The sequence below is a fragment of the Etheostoma cragini genome, chromosome 3 (assembly GCF_013103735.1).
Source record: "Etheostoma cragini isolate CJK2018 chromosome 3, CSU_Ecrag_1.0, whole genome shotgun sequence".
Classification (NCBI taxonomy): domain Eukaryota; kingdom Metazoa; phylum Chordata; class Actinopteri; order Perciformes; family Percidae; genus Etheostoma; species Etheostoma cragini.
Window position 1 is genome coordinate 27,624,250 of NC_048409.1, and position 10,760 is coordinate 27,635,009.

The 10,760-nt window shown below is 41.9% G+C and overlaps 1 protein-coding gene across 2 annotated transcripts in view; it reads right to left on the reverse strand.

Moving 5' to 3' along the window:
• Positions 1-248: 248 nt before the first annotated feature.
• The window catches only part of bbc3 (BCL2 binding component 3), a 14,427-nt gene continuing 3,915 nt past the window's right edge, over positions 249-10,760 (reverse strand). The window contains exons 3-5 of one of the 2 annotated variants that reach the window (XR_004656038.1): positions 5,284-5,489; positions 1,693-1,938; positions 249-1,661 (exon numbers count right to left, since the gene is read on the reverse strand). Coding sequence is in view for 1 of the 2 variants with exons in the window: in XM_034867288.1 (XP_034723179.1) it covers positions 1,843-1,938; positions 5,284-5,489 (302 nt within the window). In the remaining variant the exon portion in view is untranslated. Of the gene's footprint in view, positions 1,939-5,283; positions 5,490-10,760 lie in introns of both variants that reach the window. The other variant, XM_034867288.1, reaches the window with a different exon arrangement.

A 10,760-nucleotide genomic window follows, 5' to 3' on the forward strand; every position in this document is an offset into this window, starting at 1 on the left:
AAAAACGACGGAAAAAGTGGAATTAATGTTGTTGTTTTTTATTTGGACCGAGAAAAACCCAAAGTTGCATAGTGGGCGGGAGGACAACACGAGGGTTAAAACATAGTACCGGTTTAAATGATAGATTTACATGACAAAAGGTACCAATTTTTAGGCTGTAGACATTTTCATTTAGTTTTGTTTGTTCTTTCAAAGTGATGTATCCACTTTCAATGTGTATTTTAACAGCTTTAGCTCCCATTTTTTAAATCAAATCTCAGTTTTAACAAATCAAGTACATCTTAGTTCATAGTTTTGATCAGGAATGTAAGACAAAAATAAATAATACATTAATGTAAAAAAATGAAGACTACAGATTCAGGCATTCCAAAAATAAATATTGCTCTTAATATGAGCAATTAGACTTATTCTACTACAATAACAATAATCGAAAGGGTCCTTTTTTTTTTTTTTTTTTTTTTACAAAACATCAAATACTTTTCAACAATCAGAAAAATCCAAATTATATATTTTTCTTTAACTCATCGAATACCATCTCAAATCCACTGGATTTAAATCCCAATCCGCTCTACTGCCGCCAACGGCCGCTCAGAAACACAAAGAAGATCTCCCAAACACGGGGAACGCGCTCGCCATCATAAGAATTTTGAATTAATTAAGACTCATTTTCCAAAAAGATTATTTACAAGTAGTCAAGTAACTATAAACACTGTTGACGCAGGCGGGGGGGCAGGGGGTGGGGGGGGGGAGCTGCCAGCTCCCAACACTGGCAGTACCAACGGAGGAACGCACATTGGCAAAATGTGAGGCGGAGATGAAGCTATTTCTGTCCTTAAATGACTTTAAACAATGCTGATGCTGGAGCATTTGCCTTGCAAAAAAGCACTTGAAGAGTGTGTGTGTGTGTGTGTGTGTGTGTGTGTGTGGCTGATTGTCCTACTTTTGGAGATTAGGACAGAGCACTGACCAGAAAGGCACGTTGTATGATGACTTTTTTTTTGTCCCCTACGATGCAAACACACAGACTCCAGTTTCACAGTTTATAAGAATTAAAATAACAGTAATACGCACACGTCAGATGGGGGTCAAATCAAAATCAAGTCTGTTTTTTTGGGGGGGGGGGGATTTTGCATCATCAAAGGGAAGAATTAAAGAGATATCATCTTTTTCAAAAAATTGCCTCCAGAAAAATGGTGGCTGATATTAAAGCTAAATGAAAAAGCTCCACACGATAATGAAGGTCTTCACTTCCAAAATAGGTCACTTCCAATCTCATCTGTGGGCTTAAAAGCCCAATTTTGTATGTATCTCTAGGCGATTTTTCCAAAATGAACGAAAGCTTTTTTTGCACTGATATCTAAGTATACACGACCTGTTTGTTTGACCCACGTCTGCACACACATACATACACACATACATACACACACACTGAATGAGAGATTAGCCCCGAGACAAAGACAGCAAAAGCAAGTGGTTTTTTACAAAATATACAGGTAGGAAAGTGACCATCGGTCCGTCAGCTGCAGTCTGTACCAGCAGACTGACTGACTGCCGGACCGACTTTCAGGCAGACAGACAGGCAGGGTCCAGTATCCGCAGGTAGCTTCCCAATCTAGCCCACAGGCGGCGCCGTCACCTCCGGCTACCGATCTTGTCCTCACTAAATTCTTTGTTCCAAGTTTCAGGCCGAGTAAATCCTCCGGGTTCAAACAGATGACGGTGCAGCAACCAGCCGGGGTTGTTCCGTTCACTACCCGCAGTCCGATGGTCCGTGGCCGAGTCCTGAATGGATGAAGTCGGCATGGTAGCCGGTGCGCGCAGGTGAGGGGTCTCTCTGTCTCTCTAAGTGAGCCTGTAGAGAGTGCTGAGAGTCTGGGTGATGAAGTTGAGGAGACCTCGGCAAGCGTCCCTCCAGTCCTGCCAGTGGGGGGCGGCGTGCTGTGAGAGAGAAAGACACAAAGAGAGGTTAGTCCATTGTCCCGTTATCATTCTACTATAATGCTCTGGCTTGTTTCTATTTCTTTAAACCAATCAGGGCCATTGGTATTTTGTGTTGCATTGTCCTCCACTTCAGCTATCTGCGTTACCGTTTTCAAACTCCCCTTCGCCATGGGACACAACCTCCAGGCTGGTAGCTTACACGCCACACGTTTGCCAAAGATTTGGATCATACAAAAAAGGCAGGCCTGCTTGGTTCTTTCAGTGAATGGTTGTAAAGATAAACAAAGAATATATAATTTATCTTTTGTAGGGATTTAGCCATTTTCTTAAGATTATGTTTTGGCATTTTCAGCTTTTATTTTGATAGGACAGAAGAAGACATGAAAGAGGAGATAGAGGGGGAATGACAGGCAGTACAGGACCGCAGGTCGGAGTCGAAGGTCGGAGTAAACCTCTATATATGGCGGAGGAAGCCCCTGTAATGCCAGGGCTCGCCTCCCCACTGTCACTGCATCCAGGGCTTAGCACCGCCCAAGACCATGTTTTTTTACAGTTTATATATAGTAAGTCGGACTAGTCTGAATAAAACATGTTGGATTGTTCAATAGCTGACCTTTTTAGGCGAGTCAAAATGCTAAAAAATGTGCATTTATTTACACGGCCTACAAACAGCTTATAGAACATAATGGACTTAATCACGTAATTGCAACTTCATGCAAGTCAATGTTGTTCCCTTTTGTCTCTGTTGGCATGTGAAGCGGCAAGTGTACTTGGATATGTACAAAGATGTTGGACCCTTTAAATGTTTAAATAAGTTGGACTGTTATTATTCACAAAGTGCATCAGATGATAGTTTCCAGCTGTCTGAGCTGCTGCATTAATTCTGAGTGCCAAATGGTTAAAGAAGGATCATTTGAAAACAAGATCATGACTACCTGGCTGGAAAGAAAAAATCCTTGAAGCTGATTTTTCGTTTTCTGGCAAAGATGGAGGAAAGATTGTCAATTCTGGGGAGAGGAGTGAAAAGGAGAAGGATGTGGTGGTGGTGGAGAAGGAGAGAAACAAGCTTGAACAACATGATAAACAAGTGTTCATCTGTGTTAAAGATGCTACTCTAAACTGCCTGAACCTTGTGCTTGTGGTTTTCCGTCCCTCCCTCCCTCCGTGTATCCCTCCATTCCTCCCTCCCTCCTTCACTCATTCACTCATTCCTTTTGTTAGAAAAAGTGTCTGACTGTGCTTTTTTTGGCTCAGCTGGGTTGTAAACAGCACACACTGAAACACAATTTTCCCAATTTGCCCTCGAGAAAAATAATCTGTATTTGTCACACACACACGTCTGCTAAAGCGTTGTTACACCCTTAAAAAGTGTGTGTGTGTGTGTGTTTGTGTGTGTGTGTGCAATCCACGTCTAAGGACGAGTCAAGAAAAGGTGACGTCAGCTTTGTTTATGTGCATAAGGCGGGATGGCGAGGGAGAGAGAGAGAGCAGTGGAGAAGTGTGTGTGTGTGTGTGTGTGTGTGTGTGTGTGTGTGTGTGTGTGTGTGTGGTGGGGGAGGATGTGAAGAGCTGCTGCCAACTCCTCACGCGATCTAGAGTACGGACGGAGGGAGGGAGGGGTGAGGTAAAGACATAACAATAAAAGGAAACAGACAGACAGCAGTGAAGACAAAAGCTCATTTATTGTTTGAGTATTGTTTGTGTTGAATGTAGAGGTCTTTTGTTGTTTTTAGTTGTTTATGGACACAGTTTGCTTTTCACACTACTGTTTCTGACTAACTGTTATACAAATAAAGTTATAAAAGCCATATTAAGAATGATAAAGACTGGAGCAAAAGGGACAGGGAAGGAAACAGTGTAAAATACAAAAGAGAGAGAGAAATGAGAGTGAACTTGGATAAGGGAGGACAGGAGAAGGAAATGAATATAGAGGATAATATTTACAATAAAGTTTCCAAATAAGTATTCTAATATCTGTCCTTTTTTGGTGGAGAAATGAAGAAGAAAAGAGAGGAGGGAAGCAGAAAGACTCTTTGGTAAGACTGTCATTTGTGAAGGGAGAGAAATACAAGCTCATAGATGACATCGACGAACTCTCAACCGCAAGTATTGATCGGTCTTCACTCATGCCCCCCACACACACACACACACACACACACACACACGCACATGCACGCACACACACACCCATACACACACACAATTACATGCTCATCCATGCAAGAACACACAACTCTGTGTGTGTGTGTGTATGTGTGTGTGTGTGTGAGACACAGAGAGGGATGATCAATGTGACTGTTCTGTATTTACAGACAGAAAGCACTGCATACAATACATCAGACAAACACTCAAACTAGTTGCAAAAAAGGGGTTTCTAAAAACAAGATAAAAACACTAAATCTGAGGGAAAAGTTCACGTTCACGTTCATTTCACGTGACAAGCTTGGTTGATTTAAGATTATAGTTGAACTCTTAAAATAAGAAATTCACTCTTAAAACTCTTAAAAAACAAGATAAAATTAAAGCAGTCATTGTCGAAGTGTCCCTGGGCAAGACACTGAACCCCGAGTTGCCCCCGGTGCTGCGCATCGGAGTTTGAATGTGTGTGAATGTTTATCTGATGGGCAGGTGGCACCTTGTACGGCAGCCCCGGCCACAGTGTATGAATGTGTGTGAATGGTGAATGTTTCCTGTAGATGTAAAAGCGCTTTGAGCAGTTGTTAAGACTGGAAAAGCGCTATATAAATACAGCACATTTACATTTACATAAATGATCTAACATTTCTAAATCTAAGAACCAAATAGTGGGACTGATTGCTCAGGTGTTTAAAGTTGGATAATAAAATATTTCCGTTTCTTGACGATATGTGTAACAGTCAACTAGGGCGGTCCTAGATTAAGGAAAGTCTTGAGCCGCCTACACACGATAGGCAGCAAAACCACATTGGGCCAGCCGTTCCATTGATTTCAATGGATTTGACACTAGGACCAAAACAACCAAGTTACACTGATGACCATTTAAAATCTCATTTCCCACACGCACTTGTTTGTAAGTGAGGAAGTAGAAACAGCATAATGTTTGATGACCGGCGAACCAGGTGAGATTTTTTTCCTCTAACAAAAGCTGTAAAAACAGATTAAAAGTGAAACACAGCTAGACTTTTACTGCTACTTTGAAAGATAAAATTGCTCTGGACTAGACAGATTTTTATCATCATTAAATCCTTATTTTTGCTAAGGTTCCCGCCTCTCTGTTTCAGTGAGTCTTCCACATTGAACTAAGTTGTTGTTACTAACTTTAAGTTTGTAACTAACACATCACAGCCCTGTCCCTCGTCTTACCGCTCTGAGGAGGACTGTGGCGTTAAATTCATCTCCGATGGCCCTCAGCTGGTTGGCCACTCTCCTGACCTCCAGGTCCTGCACTGCCTCTTCTCTGGGGGCTCTGGGATGTGGGGAAGCCCGGGATGGGTGCTCATTCTGGGGCAGCAGGTCTGGCAGAGGTCCCTGCCGGCTGGAGGCCTCCTGGCGTTCCTCTCTGTACGATTCTGCAGCATAAAATGGCTGAATTAGATACTAACTCAGAAAAAAGAAAATGCATTTCTCCCCATTTTCTTTTACCATTGTTTTCCCTTATGCACCGGTTCTCTCTTGAGAAGACCTTCTCGAATAAATGATGAAACCCTCTCCTCCACACTTCAAAAACAATGTACACAGCATGACTCCCAAACATTCACCAAAGTTGAGCAGACATCGGTGCTGCTAAGAGTTGTTTTATTCAGTTTATTGATCCAAACAAGTTAACATCACACAGAACTAGAATACAGCTTCTGTGGCCAGTTTTTCTACGTCTCCCTCCTCCGGCTGCACCTGATCTTCTGTGGTGTGATTATTTCTTCCTTTTACAACTTTTGTTTGGCCTTAAGTCATACTCATCACTCTCTCTGCTATCTTTTGCCCCTGGTATGGTATGAAGAGCATGGTTCTCGGCTATCGGCTACGACTTGGGGGGGAGGGTCCCAGAGAGAAGTAGACTCCTGGGCTCAGCATTGAATGCTGGTCGGCTGCTTTTTCCACATTTCATGCTCTGATTGAGACGCATCTATACTTCATGTAGTGAGGAATATTCTAGTTATACAAAGCATGGAGAAGAAGCAGAGACAGAGCCTCTGCTTATGCTTAATCTCAACAAGCATTAACAGCCTCCTCACACACTAATGTAGACAGTTAAAATTGGAGGGATACGTGCAGATATTGTACCACATAGGCAGGCTGTACAGACCAGGTTGCCAAGCAACAGATCCCTAACACATCCAAAACACACACAACACCATACACAGACTTCCCAAAACCCCTCAGTCACTCCAGGGTTTCTACAGGTTTCACAAAGTCAAATGTAGGACTTTTTAAGAGGTTTTTATGACAAATATGAATGAAATTAAAGACCTATATCACAACATAAAAGAGTCAGATGTCAGATTCCTGGAAATGTTGTCTGAAACATTCCCCCGTTACCTCATTGGCATTTAAGGACCGGTGTCTGGATTGGCTGCAGTGTAAATCGTAGAGGTGGGAATCACCGGCCTCCCGATACGATATTATCACGATACTTATGTCGCAATACAATATTATTGCGCTTTTAAACATATTGCAATATTGCTGTGATATATTGCAATTTATAACCTTATTTCCAGCCCGTTTTCCTAATTTTAAAGTATGTCCCCAAAAGGAAACTTTGTCAACATCTGTTTTATCTAAAAAAGAAACATTTGTCTGTTTGTTCATATCGGTTTAATTATTTTTTTGCTGCAAAATGTGATTGTCGAGTGGACAGACTGTCCAACACATAGATAACATTAGATCAATGCTCGGTGTCTCTGTTTTAATACGGTATTGCCACTGAAAATATAGCGACACTGTGCTGTATCAATCCCCCCCCCCCCCCCCCCCCCCCCCCCCCCCCCCCCCCCCCCCCCCATAAGTTGCATGTTGGTGTCATCTGTAGTTTGTATGTTTCTGGACTATTGACAGAAAGAACTACAGCACCACAGAATAGAGTAAAAAAAATATTCATAGACTAAAAGTCTTTTTTAGGCCTAAAATTTAGATTTTGAAAATGTAGACTTTTTAAGTCCGTGTGTGTGTGTGTGTGTGTGTGCACATGCATGTTTTTACATAAAATGGAAAGAGTAACTTTAAAGTTTAACATATTTTAAAGATTTTTCTTTTTAGGGGCTTTTCTACCTTTAATTTTGACAGTTGAAACCGTCACAGGTCAGATTCAAACCCTGGAGACATAAACCTGTGAGCACATGCGCGCCTGATCTACCACTGAACCAACCTGGCCACAAGTTTAACATATCTGATGCAGAAAGAACAGTAAGCGAATATTCTTGATCTGCAAAAACACACAGTGACCTTTAGCCATTTAAAATATACCAAAAGTAGTTCCTGGGGGTCGTTTAGTTCTCTCTGGCCACACAACATTTCTTAAGGAGGCTGATGGAGTGACTTCATCCTCTCGTTGGAGATTAATCTCTTAATCTGCTTAATAAGTCTGGTATTGAGAAGAACTGTGTGTGTGTGTGTGTGTGTGTGTGTGTGTGTGTGTGTGTGTGTGTGTTTGTTGTGTACAGCCTTTTTTGTCTAAACAGATACCTGTACCATCTGTCTGGTCACTTTAGTGCGACAAACACGCCTAAAGCAATTCGAGATATTGTGATTTTATGAGAGCTGGTGTTTTTAAAAACCTTTTCTTTAAAAAAGTATTCATTTGTTTCTTATTTATTTATGTGTACTTACTTATTTTGTTATTTTTCTTGCTTATTATTGCTTCTTTAATCCGTTACACCCAATTGTATAATGTAGAAGTACAGTTAATGTGTAAGTATCATTAAAACATAAATTATTCAACTAAACCACAGCATTGGAACTTCTTCCATTTCGTCTTTCTGCATTTTATAATTTCTCAAAAATCACATTTAAACTCGTCTTTATTGGGTTATCCATCCGACATTTAAAAGTGTTTAATTATACAAAATGTATTTCCAATGTCTTTGGCATGGTGTACTTTGGACTACGACTTCTCTTTAAGATGATTAGGTAACGTGTCCTAGCCTTTCTACGTCCCTTGTTTCTTTGACTTTGTCCACTGTGAAATGACCCGTCTCCATCATGGAGCGGAGCGCCTGTGGCATCCACAACTATGTAGTTGCCACAGAAACGGCCACCCCTGGCAACCGCAGCATCTGCCTTGCTAGGAGGATTACAACTGATCCTTTAAAGATGCAGGTGACTAGACAGAGACTGGGAGAAAAGAGAGAGCGGTAGAAAGAAACAACAAACAGGAAAACCCTGGCTTGTTGCCAAGGTAACTCTAAGGCAGCGCTCTTGGAGACGTCTCTATGCGATTGGCTGACAGAGTAGGGGGTTGAGCTGTGATAGGGTGGAGGGGCAAAGGGGGCGGGGCTAGGGGTGAACCTGTCTGTTTGATAGGCCGGCAGACTGACAAGGTGACAGAGAGATCCTGGGACCCGTTAGAGATGGGGGGCGGGAGAGATTGGAGGGTGACTCGGTTGGTTGCCGGGTGGAGGGGTGGCATTAAAAATCAAAACAGACTAATCCAGATAAAAGCTTAATGGTGAGCAGGAACTTTAATTATGTTGTTACTTTACTATCAAACTGACTAATTAACTGACTGACTGACTAGACAAATAACCTAAAAACCAACAACACCAGTGTAGAGCTGCAAAGATTAATGGATTAGTTGTTAACTGTTAAATTAATGGCCAACTATTTTTAATATTCGTTGGTTTGAGTCATTTTTTTATTATTAAAAAAAGTAACAAAAATCAGACTCCAGCTTGTTAAATGTGAATATGTTCTAGTTTCTTCTCTCCTCTGTGACAGTAAGCTGAATATCTTGGAGTGAGAAGACATTTAAGGACGTCATCTTGGGCTTTTGGGAAACACTGTTCCACATTTTTCACCTTTTTCTGACATTTTATGGACCAAACAACTAATTGATCAATCAGCAAAAATATTCGACCGATTAATCAACAATGAAAATAATCGTTAGTGTCAGATCTCGAGAACCAACTAACTTACTAATCGACAAGCAAACACGCATGCAAGCAGGAACTAGACACACGCATTCAATTTATTACTGCGTGTCCGCCATCTTATTTTGTCTCGTTAAGCATGACTTTGTTTTGAAAAGGACTATTTCAATAAAGTTTAATATTGTTATTATTGAATGGAGAGACGTCAGAGCGAGGGGACTGCCCATAGACAGCGCCCCCAAACAGCTATGGGGGTTGGATGCCTTGCTCAAGTGCACATCAGCAGTACCAAAGAGGTGAACTGGCCCCTCTTCAGCTATCAGTCCACTCTCTGAACTGGGTCCACGCAGGGACGGGGACAGGCAGAGCTACGGCCGCCCCAGATTATCTTCAAGAAAGTAACGTGGATTATAAATATTAAATTATACAGTGCCTGATTAGTTAATGACAAATAAATTGGGTAATTACAGTATCTAACTGGTTAATTAGGAGACTCGTGGATTATCCCAAGTGTCTGACTAATTGATTAAAATTGATTTGTTATTTTAAAATGTGATTTGCCAAAATATTAGCCAATATATATATATATATATATATATATATATATTTGTTTTATTTTCACAACAGAACAGAGGAACATCAAAATATATTAAAGTTCTGAAAAATTTATAAAAATACAAACGTAAGATATGAAAGTTAAAGTCTTTTGAACAAAAACACATTATCAAAAAAAAAAAACAGCGTTGCCAACAGAGACGTTGTAGAGCCCCCTCTGGTGGACAAACTATGCAGCGCTCATAACATGGTTAACAGTCCGTTTTTTTGTTTTGTTTTATTCATTGGCCATTTATAATGGCCGATTAAAAAAAATATATTTAGTTTTTAAAATATATCCATATTTTTTAAATCTGCCATTACAAATGCCGATACCGATTTATCGGGAAATGCCTATTATCGGCCCCCCGATATATCGGTCGGGCTCTATTTATAAAAGCACTTTCACATACAAAAATCCCAAAGTGCTTCACACAAGAGTAAAATACAATAAATAAGACTGACTGATGAGTCTGACAAACTAAACCAGAAAGATAATAGCTGACTGACTGGCTGACTGGCTCGCTGGCTGGCTGACTGACTGGCTGACTGGCTGACTGACTGACTGACTGGCTGACTGACTGATTGATTGGCTGGCTCGCTGGCTGGCTGACTGACTGGCTGACTGGCTGACTGACTGACTGACTGACTGACTGACTGACTGGCTGGCTGGCTGACTGACTGGCTGACTGGCTGACTGACTGACTGACTGACTGACTGACTGGCTGGCTGACTGACTGACTGACTGACTGACTGGCTGACTGGCTGACTGACTGGCTGGCTGACTGGCTGACTGGCTGACTGGCTCGCTGACTGACTGACTCACTGGCTGACTGGCTGACTGGCTGACTGACTGACTGGCTGACTGACTGACTCACTGGCTGACTGGCTGGCTGGCTGACTGGCTGACTGACTGACTCACTGGCTGACTGGCTGACTGGCTGACTGGCTGACTGACTGACTGACTGACTGGCTGACTGGCTGACTGGCTGACTGGCTGACTGGACTTTGGGCAGTTTTGCTGAGAGCTCAGAGTAGGAGGAAGCAGCAGATGTGTTTCTATGCTGCAGTCAGACTGCGAAGGACAAGTCTGAACATGCCCGAGATGCACAGCTGACCTGCAGCTGAGAGGGGAGGAGGAGGAGGAGGAGGAGGAGGACGAGG